Raw genomic sequence first — 17,159 nt, 5'->3', positions numbered from 1 at the left:
GGGACAGTCAGGAGAGCTCTATTAATATTTTGTTATAGCAAAATTCACTAGCTCAGCATTTCATGGCTTTGTTGCCACTTGGCCGGCAATGAAAGATGCATTTATTTCTAAGAAATTTGGATTCGAAGTTGAGAAAGTTTTTTCCGCAGCTCTCATTCAAACTTAGGACTCTCTTATGACGACACAGGACTAAGTGACGTGAAACATGACGTCCACGAGACGTAACGCAGACTCCGTGATTTCTGGCTGCCAGCAGTGCGGCCTAGCAGCAGCCAAAAAGAAAGCTACCGCCGGCCCCACGTTGAAGGCATCTATCGGCTATTGCGGCCCTCGGTACCGTCGGTTCGTTTACGTTTGCATCGCCGTTACGATGGATCCCGTTCTCGAAGTCGACAACGAAGTTCTCGCAAATATACACCTTTAGCATACCGTGTAGCTTGTTACCGTTAGCAGAATACCGGGAGCCTGCCTACCGCCGGTATGCAGGCGCTGATTGGTCCCGTTGCTGCAGGCGCGCGCGTAGCTGCCGGGTAAGTGGCGCCATCTATCGACGTCAAGGAGATTTGCGTATGCATCGGCTGCACCTCAGTGATTCGTGGCTTCTCGTGTCACAATGTTGCTAGAATCAAAACACTGTCTTGTCCTGTGACGTCATCACGCTTGTACTTGCGAGTTTGGCCTGTGGCGACGATACCTGTATTTTGGTTCTTGCTCTTTTCTACGTTACAAGAGCTTTGTTGTCAGTATGAGTGGTGTTTTTGTAATCAGGAGCTGGTATTCTGTCGATACAAGACAACTTCAATTTCTCCTCAATATCCCTTTAACACGAGCAAAATAGTGGTTCCTGGTTATTGATACCAAACTCTAATATAAGCTTCACAGCTCGCAGAACTAGGCCACATGATGTCACATTTCTATGTGCAATAAAGTAACAAGGGTCTACAATCTATGTACTCACATACCACACCTTTTTACATTTATTGTACATCATGAGAGGTGCACAAGAAAATGTCCATTGATGGAAAGGCTCACGGCACAACTATGAAAAGAAACAGAGAAAGGCTGGGTGGGGGCAGGCGAGGGGAACATGGTGGTGGTGGTGATGAATAGAAACTGTGGGCCACAGGGAGGGTAATTCTGAACATTGCTGGAGCAGTGGCAGCTTGCTCACTGTTTGTGAGAAATGGTGGGCTAAGTGCTCCTCAGTTCACGACAGGCTTTTGGATGCCCGACGCCGCAGAAGAATGTAGACCTCCTTGATCCATGACTTGCTGCATGGCGCATAAGAGTTTGTCGACTTCTGGTACCTAGAGAAACACGGGAACAGAAGTAGGTGACTGGGCTGCAGTTACGCAAGATTGCACACAATTTGTATTTTTCACTGAGCCCTCAATGCACGACTGACAACCAGCAGCAACTTAGGAAAAAATATTTCTACCCAATGAATGAGCTTTTTCGAAGATGGGAGTCTCAGCAGATGCTGAGTGCAGATTTGTAAACATTGCTGAAGGTGAAATTCCATCGAAACTCGCAGGTGGTAACTATATAAGACATGTTTCCAGCTTTGCTTTGATGCACAACATCCCACTTCCAGTGCGGTGCAGCGATTGCAACCAGTCAAGATACCCATTCGGAAATGCAGCAACATCCTTCAAAACAAAAGCCCCTTGTCACAACTTCAGCAGTTTTCGCTGTTTTCATTCACCAATACCACTGCAAGCTTTTGCTTCCTTTACTCAAGCAATCTGAAAATAACATATTAAGTGACCTCTTTTAAGATTGCATCTCTTAATGCTTCCAGCAGTTGTGTGATTGGCCTAGTCAATTTGGAGGAACCAAAAGAGCCTTCAGGCGAACAACAGTGAACGTTTGGTGCAGCGCGCTCATATGCAAACATTGAAACAACTCATTTTTTGGCAAGATATACGTGATTTGTGAAAAAGCAAAAGTGCAGAGAAATAAGCAGCTGTTACAATACACATGAAAGGAGCCAACAGTCACCGTAATAAAGGAAAGCATGTTTTTTTACAGTATTGTTGACCACTGGCATATCATATTAGAGGTTTTAGTTATTAAAATAAAAGATGATTTACAGAAAACAGGGGAAACGACAACCATATGCTGCTGGAAATATCTGAACCCTTGATCTCCGCATGCCCCGTAATGTGCTCGACCAACAAACAATATGGGTGGCTGTCCCCTTCCCCCGGCTCCAAACCTTGTACCTATTTACCAAATTTCATTAAATATTATGCTTTTTTTTGAAGCCATGGAAGGTATGTCAGTGCAGGTGGTCTGTGTGGGTAGATTGTGTAGCAAGGCGAATATTTTACTCGACAGTGTAAGGCTTGTACAATTTTGTACACAGCGAGCTCAGCTATTTTTCAGTGCGCTGCACCCCAGTGTGATATCACTGTTTTAGTCAAATTTAACATCTTTATTATCACAAATAAGTAAGCGAACACAGTAAACAATATTTCACTAAAGAGTGAACTGACTAGCATGCCATCCACGATTTTCATGCAGACAAATTTTTGCCATCAGTAATGACATCGACGGCTTAATGTCGAGCGCAATGAGCACCTTCAAAATAGTCATTTCACGATCCCATGAGCGCTTACTGGAAAAATCAATGTAACCGATCTGACACTGTGCGGAATTTCGCATACCCTTGTAAAACCTTAATCACTGCACTTTCTTGCTAGAAAACTACAAACTGCCTTTCTTGAGGCCTGAATACGCTGTTTAGGTGGAAAAATTGTTTTCAAACATAACAAAAAATATCGCCTGAAAGGGATATGTCCACACCTCTGTACACGCCAGCTGCACAAAAGTAATCCTGGTCAGTGAACCCAATTAGGAAGAGAATGCCACTGAAACTGAGAAGCGCGGACAGGCCACCAGTTGGAGCTCTCAACCAACCCATATATACACACCATCTTCGAGCACAAAACTTGTGAAGCGACACGCAAGAGAATAAGCAACCGCCCTTTCGCCTCATCTACTATGTTAACAGCTCCCAGTGGTATTTAAATCAATGTTTTGTTTTTACAGCTCTGTGCACTCCGTGCATCAATGGGTGTTCTACTAAATGAACCATCACTTAGCAGCACAAGCTGTCTGCATGTCTCGAATGTCTACAGATAGTAAACCTTGCGCTCAGAATGGCATGAGAAATTGAATGACATCACTTTGAAACCATTCCGACCACTGGTTTGTAGAATAATGGGAGCACAAAAAGGTGCCAATGAGTTCATAAAAATGTTTTAAATGTGGTACGTATTTATATCTCAGTCTTATTAGAATTGAAAGTTGCTTCAAGAAATATTAGAGAAAGCAGCTGACTGACAGAAAGGCTCAAACGCTCAACAGTTTTTATTTTTTCTACCACCAAGGGCAGCGCTGGACTGGTTACCCCACTTGTAAAAGCCCATACAACACCAAGCACATATCAGCAAAAAAATGCTTTTTGATAGTTTGATAGTTTGGCCCTATTCAGCACGCAAAATATGATACATAGATGCACAGTTGTCCAAATGGGATAACGTTTATCCCACCATCCTATGAAGGGTTACAGGGACCCGGACGTGACTTTGATGGCCATATTCTAAAGCAGCATATCTGCAGATGGTTTGGTTCCGTGGGGTTTTAACGTCACAAAAGAGACTCAGGCTATGAGTGAAGTCACCGGACAATTTTCACGGACACGGACAAGTCAAGGACAATTTTGGAGGGCACCGGACAATTTCGACTACCTGGGGTTCTTTAACGTGCACTGACATCGCACAGTACACGGGCCTCTTGCACTTCACCTCCATCGAAATGAGACAGCTGCGCTAGGCCTGCAGCCATTAAATCCTATTTCATCAGTCATCATGACATCCTGTTCCTTGGCTTGCCACCCTGCATCAATATATTTCATGGCTTCTTTAAGTAATTACCTACAAGGACATTATATGATTCAGGGAACTCTATAACCAGCTCAGTATGAAATCCCCAGCACATGTTAAACAAAAAATGTCACTTACAAATGGTACCCCTAACGAGTTATACATCATGCGTGGCTTCCCAATATACATTTGAAATACTGTCTTTTTCTCGCACCCTTGTAAAGCTAAGCTTTCAGATCTCTTCAAATTCACATTAATGATGGCACTTAACTAGTCATGCTACGCTGAAGTCAGTCACTTCAATCCACCAAAGTTTTTGTGACGATATCACATATCTGTCACTTGCTTCTGAGGCAGAGACATCTCCTCGGAGGCCTGAACATTCAGATCAAGGTTAACAGCAGAACCTCATGCCACAGACATAATTGTGCGCTCTGGCTAGAAAGCTGCTCCCCCGCATTGCGACAACACAAATTTCTGACAGCTCTGCAGCTTTCTCCATATGTGTGTACTCACACTAGGCAGCTCAGGCCCACCAGCTGGCCCACGAAGTCGAACAGTTGGCTGATGTCATGGGTGATGGAGGGCGTGTTGGGATTCTGTCGCTTCAGATGCTCCTCGTAGATGTGGCACACGCCCTCCATGCACTGATTCACAGACTCAAAGTCCGAGTAGGTGCGGGTCTCCGGCTTCCCAGGCTGGACTAGCAGGATTGTGTGGGACTGGACAATGAGGGCACGACAACGAAACATTTCAATGTAAGGAAGGCTCAAGTTCTGAGCCACAGTAGCAATTTGGCGCTCGGCCAAAAACCATCAAAAACCTTTCCGAGCGGGTAAACAAAGGCAAACGTTTTGATTCCTTGCTCACTGCCATACAAGATGCCAGTGTCACTCCATCTCCACTCCACCATCACTTCACTGTCCATTGCCATCGAAAGCAAATACTCCAAAGCAAGAAAGAAGTTCACACATCAATGAGGCCACGCACGTTGATTTATCAGCAACACAGTGTGGCCCACAGCATAAAAAAAGCCCCTCCCGATGACATCCAATTATGACACCTAGTCTGTGCTTGCAATAGCAAAATAGGCAAGTGTATGGTCCATCATGTAATTCCGCAGCAATGAAGACATCGACCATCCACCTTTTCATCTTACAGGCACCACCTAAAAGAGTACATAACAGAAAACAGCTTATCCCTCGTGTGCTGGAGATGACAGCAATTGTTTTGTTCGAAGGCTACAGTCTTGCCTTTCTTGATTTTGTATGCGGTTTTTGCTACTGCACGGCAAGGTTTATGCAACACGAAATGACCACTGGAACACCATCATCCTCAAGTAGTCTGCTCCCCTGAGCCTCTGAAGAGAAAATGTGCAATACGGTATGGGTGAGGTCTGGCCAGTGGAAGGAAGCAGTATTTATGAAATTTATGTCGGCACGGGACGTGCCGCTGCTAAGACTGCTGAGGTATGACGGTGTAAGGAACAGGCGTCACACTCAGGACGACCGCAGTCCGCGTTGAAAAAAAAAATTGCATACGTGGCATTAGCAGCGCTCGACAGGAAGCCATCGCATAGAAGTCAGTGTTTTTCAGCTTTAAAACGCCAAGTGAGCAAGCAAAAAACGGGTGCTTCGAAAATCTCGGCTTCTGCGTTCGACCTAGAAAAGGCCTGTTTTTTGAGAAATCCGGCAAGGCGGTTGAAAAATGTTTCACTCGACTCTCTGTAAAACCCTCTGCTGTGAAGAAGAGGGCGCTGAAATTGCTTCGTGACCTCAACCTCGGGCGTTTAGCCTCGGCCGTCAATGGGGCGCGAGAGAGTAAGCTCAGCGTTTTCTTTACTGCAAAAACGCATAAGCCGGAAGACCCCTTCCGGGCTATCGTTTCAGAACGCGATACTTGGCAGCATGAAGTGTCAGGCTTTCTGCAGAGGCACCTGAAGTCGTTGGACATTGCGGATCCTTTCCTGATCCCCAGTTCTGGAACGGTAGTTAAGTTTTTGAGGCGTAATAATCCGCGTGGTGGTTCAGCGTTCAGTATTGATGTTGAGGACTTATTTTACTCGCTTCCGCATGTGCAACTTTTAAAATGTGTCAAGGATTGTATAACGCAACAGAACGATGAAGTTGCCTTTATTTCCAGGTGCGGGATTTCGGTCGATAGTTTCCTTGAGCTTCTGGCTGTTTATTTGAACTCGACTTTTATTGGCTGGAAGAATGACGTGTACATTCAAAAATCTGGTATCTGTATCGGGTCAAGAGTTGCTCCGATTCTGAGCGATATTTTTCTGTGCGCGGTTGATAGGTGCCTGGAGCGTGATTTGGAAGGAATGGTGACAAAAGCTTTCCGTTATGTTGACGATTTTATAGTTTTTGTGGACTGTCATGACACCACCCGGCCAATGGTCGATGTTTTGAAGGTGTTCAAAGAAAGAGGACGTGGCCTGAATTTTACGTGTGAAGCTCCCGAAAATGGACGCATTCAGTTTTTGGACATTTCCTTGTTTTTCGAGGGCAACCATGTGTGCTGGTCGTTTTCACCAAGGTCAAAGAAACCCTTGTTGAATTTTTCTTCCGGCCATTCGAAGTTGATTAAGAGTGGCATTGCGTTGAATGCATTAAATTCGGCTTTCACAAAGTCCTGTTTCCATCGAATGGACAAAGCGTTCGCTGATCAGGTGGCTAGACTAAAAAACGCGGGGTTCCCGGCCTCTGTGCTGGCTTCGGTGTCGCACCGGATCCTTACGGTACAGAAACAAACTGCAAAGGGAACTAGCTCGCATGAAGAGAGCGGACAGGGAAGGAAAAAGCTCGCCTGCATCGCTTACACACATGGTGTGTCTCACAGCCTTAAAAAGGTGGCTCGCCGTTATGAGGTGGACTTGGTATTTTCAGCCAAGAATAAGGTAGGGCGGATATGTGCCGCCATTGAGAGGTGTGACGCACCGCGGGAGAGAAGGAACGCTTGTGGGGTGAAGCACTCCAACCCGTTTGTGGACTGTGCTTGCGGTGTGGTGTATTCCATTCCCCTAACATGCGGTCGACACTACACGGGGCAGACGGGACGCTGTCTAAATGTGCGCCTCCAGGAGCACGCCAGGTCACTTGACGGGGGTTCGGGGACGCACCTGACTAAGCATGTAAAAAGCCACAAGTGTGCCCCGTTGTTCAAGGAAACGCGCGTTCTCTGGAAGCATAAAGATAAGACTTCCCGGGAGATTATGGAGGCCTTCCGCATAAGGAAGTCGGCAGATGTATGCGTGAGTTTGCCATCCTTGCTGCTGCTTGACGCCGAGGTGGATTATCTTCAAAGAACACTAAACCATGATAACAGGTAGATTCGTCGTGATTTAACGTGTGTTCTTGCCTGTAACCTTTGTAACCGTGTTATGACTGTGCATGTAACCATAGGTTTTGTCTATATATTTTTTGTGCTTTTAATAAATTTTGTCAGTTGTTAGTGAGCACTTGTGTTGTTGTCACTCTGTCTCTGTCCCTGTCCCTGTGGTGCCACACCAGTATGAATTCGTACCAACTCGCCCAATTTTCAACCCTTTTGAACTAGAAAAGGAGCAAGCCTGTGCCCACTCGGAGCTGTTGAAATAACGTGCAAAGTTGCCTTGATTCAGACGCGTGCGCGAAATGAAGGATGCAAAAAGTTTCGGTTCCTGCTGTCGCGAAATGCGCTGTACAGCTAACGGCACACAAAAACAACCCACAGCGCAGACGCCGGTCTTCGCGAAACGCTAGCTCGACGCGGCAGTAACAACAAACATAGCGATTATACTCGACAGGAATGAAATATAGACATTCAAGCAACACGTCAGTCACGAGTGAGGTTAGGAGGATATTAATTACAATGCATTATTTGCCGTTCTTTTGTTTGCCCACCGACAGCTTAAGCCTAACGTTTCAAGTCGAAAGCTCGCAGCGTAGTGACGACGCAGTTCCCTCCAGCCGAGACAAACTATACATGGCACTGTGCTATAGCAACGGGTCTTGTCCTTCCAACTTACCATGGCTGCCACTCTGCTTCTACGGTTTCCAATAGAAAACTAATTGAAAAGTTGCAGCAACGACGAGGAAAATTACGGCCGCAGACCCCGCGCAAACGACCAACAGCAAAAGCATGCAGTGTACTCTCGAACGCAGGAAAGCGCTAACGCAGCTGGTTTCGTCCCGTGTTGCTAGCACAATACCGTTTTGTGCTGGTTCTCGCTAAGAGGATTCTAGCCTAGCAGACGACACAGTTTAACACAGGACTGAGTGGATTCTTTAGTTCTCGTCTCAAAAAACAAACGAAGATGATGTGCAGATTGTGTTGCTGCTGCAATTCTTATGATTGGTGCCACACGGCAACTGGCGAGGAGTGCGAGCAGCGCTTCACACGCGCCTTTTGCATTCGACTCTTAAATAGCTGTTCGAAAGAAAAAAGCATGTCGGTGCGATACGGCTGTTTTGTTCGCGTTTCTCAAGGCGCCTGTCAACGTCAACGAGCAAAATCTCGCCTCGGTTACAAGCGCAAATATTTTAGGTTGTCAACTACTTGTAAAGGTAGTGGAAATATGCAAGCTATGCGATCCACTGCCTAGGCCACCATGTGCATAGTGGCCGCCTGGACGCAACGTATGTTGCCGATAGCACCCGGCAGACGGTCAATCACGGTCCCCATTGACCTGTAATTTGCGTCGGCAAAAGACCAAGATGCTAGATTCTACAGGCCGCCTCTTCTGATCAAAGTAGGAAAAGCCGGTCCTGTCACTAGCGCGATGGCGGACATCGCTATTTTAGTCGCGCTGGCTGGCGCTATGTTCGTCGGCAGCTACAGGAGTGGCCTGGTTCCGTTATCCGTTCCCTTAACTGAGGTAAGTTTTGATTCATCTAATTGAACCGTATGAAGCGGCACTTTTGCTGTGTTCTATCTTGTTCGTCCTAAATGAATACCAGTAGCCAAACGGGTCGAACAAACTATAACCACGCGACTGACGCGGCAGTAGCGGTTTATCTCCCGTTGAGCACACATCTGTTTTGGTCGTTTCTGTTTCTCTTTCTTTGATTCAGGCTCGCCTCCACTTGGTCTCCGTGTTCGGGGCAGGTCTACTAGTAGGCACGGCACTTAGTGTCATTATCCCCGAAGGAATCAGCACGTTGTAACTTACCCAGATCAGTAAGTACGACCTTGACTGCGTGGTGACTTGTCGCGACAGCTCTCGTCAGCAGCTTGCTTTCCGGTGTAAATCGTATTCTGTCGTCTGCTGCAGGTTGCGCACTTGGCGGTAAAAAAAGAAAAAGCCGTATAGGTATGTGAATGCTACAGTGAATGCGAGAATACGCTTGTTCGTGCCTCAAAACTTTCTGGCGTTGATTCTGGTAGCGCGAAACAGGCAGTATAGAGCGCTATCCATATCTCTCGCTGCTTGCGGCGTGAGACGGATATTTATGCTTTTTTACTAATAACACTGAATAGACAAATTTTTACCCCACTCAATGAGCATTCTTGACCTGCTCTGGGGGGTGCTAGACTCGAAGTGTCTTTGAATTTTCCAGTTTCATCATTAATGCGGAGGCAAAACGGCGTCCAGGCATTCCAAGACTTGGTTTTGACATACGCGCAACTACCTACAAAACAAGTCGCCTTTCTTAGTGCCAGTGACTATATCCAGCTCCTTTTTATTTTGTTTCTCATTCATTCAGTAATGATGACCCAACATGACATACTGCTCATGCGCTGGTCTGGAATATTTTTATTACCTGAAGTTGTGTGCTACGGCCTAATACTCAAAGTGGTGTGTCTAAAAGAAATTCAGAAAAAAATATTATCCATTCAATTAAGCGATGAAGGCGAAATTCTAGAGGCCCGTGTACTTTGCGATGTCAGTGCACGCTAAAGAACCCCAGGTGGTCGAAATTTCCGGAGCCCTTCACTACGGCGTCTCTCATAGCCTGAGTTGCTTTGGGACGTTAAACCCCAATAAACCAATAAACCAACCAAACCAACCATTCAATTAAGTTTCGACTCCCAAGCAGCCCAGCCCTTTACAACTGTAGGTTTGCGAAAGTTAGTAGCCGGAGATGACGTGTGCAAAAAATTTAGGGGGGCACTTTGTGGACCTAAAGTGCGGTGAGGCAAAAGCCTTTGGCACGGAGTTGCTGCTTGTGTCACTGATGTGTGGTTAGGATGTTTATTAAGTGCACAATTGTTTGTGAATCTTAAATCCTGGAGACACTGGAGGGCGTTTGGGAGGCACCCGTCTGATTCGGCGCCTTTCTGCAAACTCTCCAGCGTCCTAGAGAAGGAGAACTACATACGCGTTGGCAGGAAGTAGCGCAGCCACTAGCACGCTTGGCTGCGGTACGGAAGTATGGTGGTTCGAGTCCCATCGTGCACAAAAATATTTTTTTTCTGGTCTGACTAGAAAAGCGTGACACCTCTGTCGACAACCTTCTATCTGTTGGTTTAACGTCCAAAAGCGGCTGAGCCATGAGGGACGCCGTGGTGAAGGGCTAAGGAAATTTCGACCACTTGGGGTTCTCTAACAGCACAGCACACATCGCACAGCACACGGGCCTCTTGAATTTCGCTTCCGTCGAATTACGGCCGCTACGGCTGGAATCGAACCCGCGTCTATCGGGTCAGCAGCCGAGCGCCATAACCACAGAGCCACGTAGGCGGCCGGAGTCTGACTTCGTAAGGCCAGCGAAGCTGATGTCTTCGCGGCGCAATGGGTTGGAATCCCAGTCGCGGCAGTGTTTGTTTTTATTTATGGTTTAGCTCGGTTACACCAATGGCAGCTAGGCCGCTCAACCCACGAACGTGCGCTGAATGGCTGCGCTCGAAAACAGCAACACTTGCCCTCACACCACGAGTCAGTCCAGGGCTGGCCACTCGGGCGCAGTGTTGCGCAACAACAACGAGCACCCTGGCTCAGCGTGTAGATTGCTTGTTTTAGATCTCAGTCATGAATTTGAGAAAAAAACAACCACATTTAAAAATTATTTCTCACCTTTTCTCACCTTCGTATAAAACGATGTTTAAAACAGGTCGGCAGCCGCGATCTCTCTTTCCTTCCTTATTTTCCTCTCTATCAGCACTCGAATAACTAGAGACAACTTTCGATAGAGCCAGATTCCAAACACTGGTTCTAAATACACTCATTCCTTGCAGGTCGGAAATGTAGAACCATTGTTTCTCCATGAGAAAGCGCACTAGCATCCATCACTAGCCTGCACATGATACATCTGGCAATTTTAATTAGGCCACGAGTGCGAAATATTTAGGTAGGAGAGAGCTCTGTTCACTTTTGTCTGCACCTGCACGTACTAACCTCACGAGGCCAGCTGTCGTCTGGCACGGTACTGAGCCTGCAATCGTAGGAGAGTTTGGCCACAGGGTCCCGAGTCTCAAAGCAGGACCAGCCCAAGCCTCCTGTTTCACCTCGTTGGATACCCTGGGAAAGCTTTGGCGCCAAGGGTGCCGCCTTCCTATGTATGAACGTTTAACTACTGACCAGTCGTTGTTGCCCCCCATGGTTGCCTGCAGAGACGAGCCACGAGACTAACGTCACATAAGGAGGGCATACAGCCGTTCTCACGTAATATCGTGCATAGCTCCGCTCAGCCGCTGAGCTTCTGTTCAAGAACGGATGGACGGATAAGGCTGTGGCCTTTAATCAGGGCGGTGCCACAAGCCACCTGGCCATGACTCGCAAAATTTTACTCTTGTCTTGATTTTAGCTACTAGTAAGATAACGTTCGCTGGGTTATTTCTGTAGCAGAACGGCAGATTGGGCGAGTTAGTGTTCCGTGGTGACAAGTACATATAAACAGCGTTATTACATATGAACATATAAACATATAAACATATAAACATATAAACATATAAACATATAAACATATAAACAAGTACATATAAACAGCGTTATTTCTACCCGCTTAAAATCAATGTTTTCTTGACTTTCCTTACACCCCAATGCTTTGTCTAAATCAGCCCCACTGCGTTCAACGGTAGGGTGCCGCCCTTTAGAGAAAAGTATCAAGTGTTCAGCAGCGCTCGCAGCGCTTCTGGCGGCGAAAGCAGCAGCCAAGGACACGGTCACATGCATGGCGAGAAAAAACGAGGCGATCCCGTTAGTGCGGCCACGCATACTAGAAACTAAACACGAATTACACAACATGAAGGTTTTTTGTGAATTTAAAACAGTCAGCACTCCGCTTTACCAAATGCGAACACCGTCGAAACTCTGTGAGAACCGGAAAACCTCGATCCACCGCCCGTCGCCGGAGAATGCAACGCAATGGCGGAATCAGAACGCTTGCAGTTCGTTGCAAACGGTGTTTGCAAACGTATTTCGTGAGCGGTGTACGTAAAAACGCCGGCAGGTATATACCGCGGTAAAAATGCGCCCAAGTGCAGTAAACGCACTGTGGAGAATATTTTCCTGAACGAATTTTGCAGGCATGAAATTCTCATTTGGATTTTGATATGGATTCATGTTGCCAACAGAGCCAACAACTGCCGAGTCAATTGGCGCTGGCTTCCTCCATGGTCGCTGGCTTCGCCCGCAGTGCGCTCATGCACAGCAGTGCTTTCGAGTGTGTTGATTGTGCGACTGCAGTATTTGTGTATACTGTTTGGTGCATTGATTGCCGACCCGTGAGTGTTTTCAGTAAACACAGCTGTTCAATGTTTTTGTGTTATACTGTCATCTATTCGTAATTTACGCCAAGGCCTTCACACGCTTTCGCGGCGTGGTGAGTGCTCTGCGCTTCAAGTTATCGCGCGAAGGAGATGCAACTGAGGGTTGGTGCCATGTTTTAATTGAATATACATATTGATACGAAGTTACGAGGACGGGAACGGGTTTATCTGCCAGCGGGGATCGACGACGTCATTGAACAGGCAGCGTCAGGCGGGGTCCACCGCACAGTCTCGCGCCTATGGAGTCCGTCCGTCCTCTTCTTTCCGCTGCACTGCAGTGCGGCAGCGCCGCAGCATGGCGTAACACTTCGCTCGCGGCAGTCGAGGCTCGTCTTCGAGCGAATAAGTCAGTCTTGTGACGGCAGCGTTTGAGAAGGGCTACGTGAACAGCGTGGGCCTTGCGGGAGCGGCGATTACCTGGGGTGACTTTCATTGACGATTGTGTAGTAGAGGTCACTGAGGCGATCGAGAAAAACAAAAGGGCCGCAGTATTTTGCGAAGAATTTCTGGTATCACCATCGTAACAATATGATTGTAACCTCATCACGACGGAACTGTGCTTGTTTTTTTCGTTCCAAAAGTCTGCGTGTATCAGTCTTTAGTGTCGGTTCCATTTGCGCGCAGAAGCCTGCGTTTGTTATTGGAACTCCATGAAGCTTGCTTCTTAAGTACAAGCGTTTATATGCGCCGGTACATTCGTGGTTTTAGGAACATAAATTTCGCAGTAATTCTGAACTGCAGCGGAGTCATGTGTACTATCGGACAGCTGTCGGCAGTATCAGCTTCGCGATGCAGAGGCGATACCGAACCACCCTGAAGCTTTACAAGCTTTTTAGGATCCCTGACTTCAGGGCTCCATGTAAGGCGGCGCACTGTTTCCTTTCAGTCAGGTTCCTTTCACATGAAAGCAATAAGCTATCCTTGCATGTTCCTTGCATGTGTGATATAGCCCATTTGGTTTTACCTGTCAGTACGGAACATTTTTGTTACAGTATATTGGATAATTCTAACAGCGTTCCGAGTTTTTCCAAGTCGCTTGCGCTTTTCATTCTGCCTGAAAATCATCTGATTATCAACATCACAACTCACCAGCGACTGCAATAACAAGTTCGAAATAAACAAACAAGCACCAAGTGATCAGAGAATCTTGCCTGTTGCGATTTTTGTCATTTGCATATGCTTTTAATGTCTACACATGTATTCATTACAGGCAGGGATGAAAATCAGTAACACCAGGCGCAAAAATAATTAGCTGACTATATGCCGGGATCTGGAATGTAATTAAATGCTGCCATTGTTGCAATGAGTATGGTACGCCAGAAAGAATACACAGCTAAAATACAGCTAAAATGTACTGTTTAGTTATTCTAGAGAAAAGGATTAAAGCTGAAAGTTGGGCACAAACACTGCACATCTTTGGTGACCCATGACACAAATCATTAACAAGAGAATGTTGTTGCAGAAGTAATGCAAAACTGGTGATTTATCAAGCATCTCTTTCATCAGGCTAACACTGCCCTATAAGACAACGACCTTTCCTTTATATCTACATGTAATTCACACAATCTGGCGGGCTAGTTGGTGGGAATCCATACGATTTCAGCAGCGCGAACACGATTAGGAAAAGACAGAAGGCGGACAGGACAGAGCGCTGTCTTTTCCTAACCGTGTTCGCGCTGCTGAAATCGTATGTAATTCACCTCGTCCTGTGCCAGCAGCGTCCCTTGTCCCTGCAATCTTCCTAGTCTCATTCATTCACCTGACTCTCTGCCGTCACCTGGTATGCTTGCCTTCTCTTGAAATGCAGTCCATTTCTCTTAACAAGCATCGGTTATCTTGCCATCGCATTTTATGCCCTGCCCCTGCCTATTTCTTCTTGATTTCAACTAGAATGTCATTAACTCGCGTTTGTTCCCTGACCCACTTTGCCTCTTGCCGTCTCTTGACATTACACGTATCATTTTTCTTTCCATAGCTCGCTGTGCTGTTCTCAGTGTCGACCCTTTTCGTTAACCTCCATGTTCCCGCCCCACAGGTTAGTACCGGGAACTGACAGCTGTTGTATGCATTCTTCTTGACGGATGCTGGTAAGTTGCTATTCATCATTCGACAATGTTTTCCAGTTTTTCTGCAAGCCATTCTTACTCTCCTACTTATTTCACTCGTATGGTGTCTGTTTGCAGTTATACACACCCTAAGTAGATTTTTTGTCTTACCACTTTCGAGACTTCACGACCTATCATAAACTGCTGTTCCCTTCCAAGACTGCTGAACGTTACTTTCGTTACATTAATTTCTAGGCCCGCTGTTCTGCTTTGTCTGTCAAGGCTTTCAACCATGCCCTACAATTTGCCCCCCCCCCCTAGTTACTTAGCAAGACAATGACAGGAGCGAAATGCACACTACAAAGAAGTTTTATATTAGCTTTTATCCCCAGATTTTGTCAATCCAGAGCTCTAAATACCTATTGTAAACCGTAATTAGGATTTTATCACTTTCTCTAGGGAGGATTATGGTAGCTGCGGATTTTTGATAGATACTCTCCAGTACTTTTAGATATGTGTCTTTTGGACCCTGGTTACGTGATGCCTGCACGACTGCTGAATTATGGCAGAGTCAAATGCTTTCTTGCATTCTTTGAAGGCTATGTATAAAGGTTGGTTGTATTATGCAAGTTTTTCTGTCACTTTATTCATTGCATGAATACACTGCACTGTCAAGCAGCCTTTATGAAAGCCAGCCTGGTTCTCTGCTTGATTAATGTCTAAGGATGCTCTGATTCCCTTAGCGATTACCTTGCTAAATACCTTATATTCACAGGGCCGCAATCTGAGTTGTCTAACTTTTCATGCACTTGTCATCTCCTGCCTTATGGACGAAGATGATGTTAGTGTTTGTCAAAGATGGTGATACACTGGAGGCCATGAGCCATTGTGTATGCAGGGCGGTCAGTTTTTCACGCACATTCTCCCCCCTATCCTTCAACAGATCCGCAGTTACACGACGTCACCAGATTCTTCCCCTCTTTCTATGGCTTATAAGGGCTTATTTACGTACTTCTTCTTTTGTTACTTGCGGAATTTCCCAATCCTCTACTTGGCTGTCCCTGTCATTATTGCCCTCAATAATTTTGGCTTCTTTGTAAATCTGTGTAAAAATTCTCAGCCCCCATAACTATGCTATCCATATTGGCAATGGCATTCCCCTTTTATCGCTCAGTGCATAGATCCAATTTTCCCTTATGCCTAGTTTCGTCTCGGCTGCTTTTACGCTCCTTTCGTTCTTTAGAGCATTCTCAATGCTGTGCATATTAAACTTCGTTACGCGAGTTAATTACCTGAAGCATATTGAATAATGTTGACAACTCTGCCAGTTCTATGTTGTGGGGTTAAAGCCTTTCAGGCTTTTGGAAAATCCTAATCGGGTCTTTCATCTCGTGAGACAACTTTCCGGTATCCTGTTCAGCTACCCTACCCCCTACTTCTATCTATCACGTACTCTATTTTGTTATCTATGAAATTATCCCTTCTTGCTGGAGCGCTGAGGTGATCATATTGGGTTAAAGCGGGAGCTCTGTTCTGATGCAAGATTCTAAATTCTTTTACTTTCCCTCTTACCGCTAACTTGCTGATGGGCTTCTTCCTTATTAGTTTCCAGCTATCGTTCCCCCTTAAAATCTAGTCGAATTAGAGAACTTGCCTTTCTATGTTCACTACATTACTAAGGGGTGAGCACTGAGCAATTACGAGTGAGTTCCAGCGACCTGGTAAACTCTTCGCGCACGATCTGGCGGATCGTGGAAGCCAGATCACACGGCGATGTTGTGTCTACGGCTGCCACCATTGTCACTCCGGCCAAACGTCCGAATTTCGGTGTGATGCGATGTATCTTCAATGTCTCAACCGTGCGGCAGTGCTGAATGACGTCAGACACGGACTCGAGACTTGCTTTGCCGATAAGAAAATTATAAATGTCGTCTGCAAATCTTTTAAGTGGGTGGCCAACTTTATCTTCTTCTGTCATGCCAGGAGAGACGACCTTGCATAACTTAATGATTTCTTCAATGTACTTTGTACAGGTCTCTCCGGGAAGCTGAGCCCTTTGGGCAAGCGCTTGTTCAGCCCGCTTCTTTTTCGTGACAGAGTCGCCGAAACACTTCTTTAGCTCCTCTACAAAGCGGTCCCATGTCGTAAATGAATCCTTGTGGTTGTCATACCACGTTTGGGCCGTGTCGGTTAGGGAAAATACGACGTTGGCAAGTCGCGCGAAAGAGTTCCCCTTATTGTAGCGGCTCACCCGTTTGTAGTGGATAAGCCATTCATCCACGTCCTCGCTGGTTGAGCCTGCGAACGGCCGTGGCTCCCGGAAATGCTGCCATGAACTGCTGGGCACAGACCTCGGAGCGTCGCCGTCCAGGGACATCATGAGCACAGCAGGCGGCAGACCAGAAAGGCGACTACTCCGGCGAGGTTCAAGCAGAGGATCCGTCTTCACGGAACCAGTACACCCGGCACCTTCCACCAAGATGTTACACCCAGGGGTTTATTAAGACCGGGATGGAGGATTGAAAGC

At 46.4% G+C, this 17,159-nt stretch overlaps 1 protein-coding gene across 1 annotated transcript; it reads right to left on the bottom strand.

The window, feature by feature from the left end:
* Positions 1–1,207: 1,207 nt before the first annotated feature.
* On the bottom strand, positions 1,208–7,936 carry LOC149356924 (enhancer of rudimentary homolog). The gene is made up of 3 exons (XM_089577861.1): positions 7,906–7,936; positions 4,407–4,612; positions 1,208–1,307 (listed from the first exon to the last, which is right to left on the bottom strand). Exons 1-3 carry the CDS (start codon positions 7,906–7,908, stop codon positions 1,208–1,210), a joined length of 309 nt encoding a protein of 102 aa, XP_089433987.1. The 5' UTR covers positions 7,909–7,936.
* Between the last annotated feature and the right edge of the window lie 9,223 nt (positions 7,937–17,159).

The sequence above is a fragment of the Amblyomma mixtum genome, chromosome 3 (genome assembly GCF_055824585.1).
Source record: "Amblyomma mixtum isolate Tamu chromosome 3, ASM5582458v1, whole genome shotgun sequence".
NCBI classification, from domain to species: Eukaryota; Metazoa; Arthropoda; class Arachnida; order Ixodida; family Ixodidae; genus Amblyomma; species Amblyomma mixtum.
The sequence above is the reverse complement of the archived record's forward strand: the minus strand, read 5'-3'. Positions and strand labels throughout refer to the sequence as shown.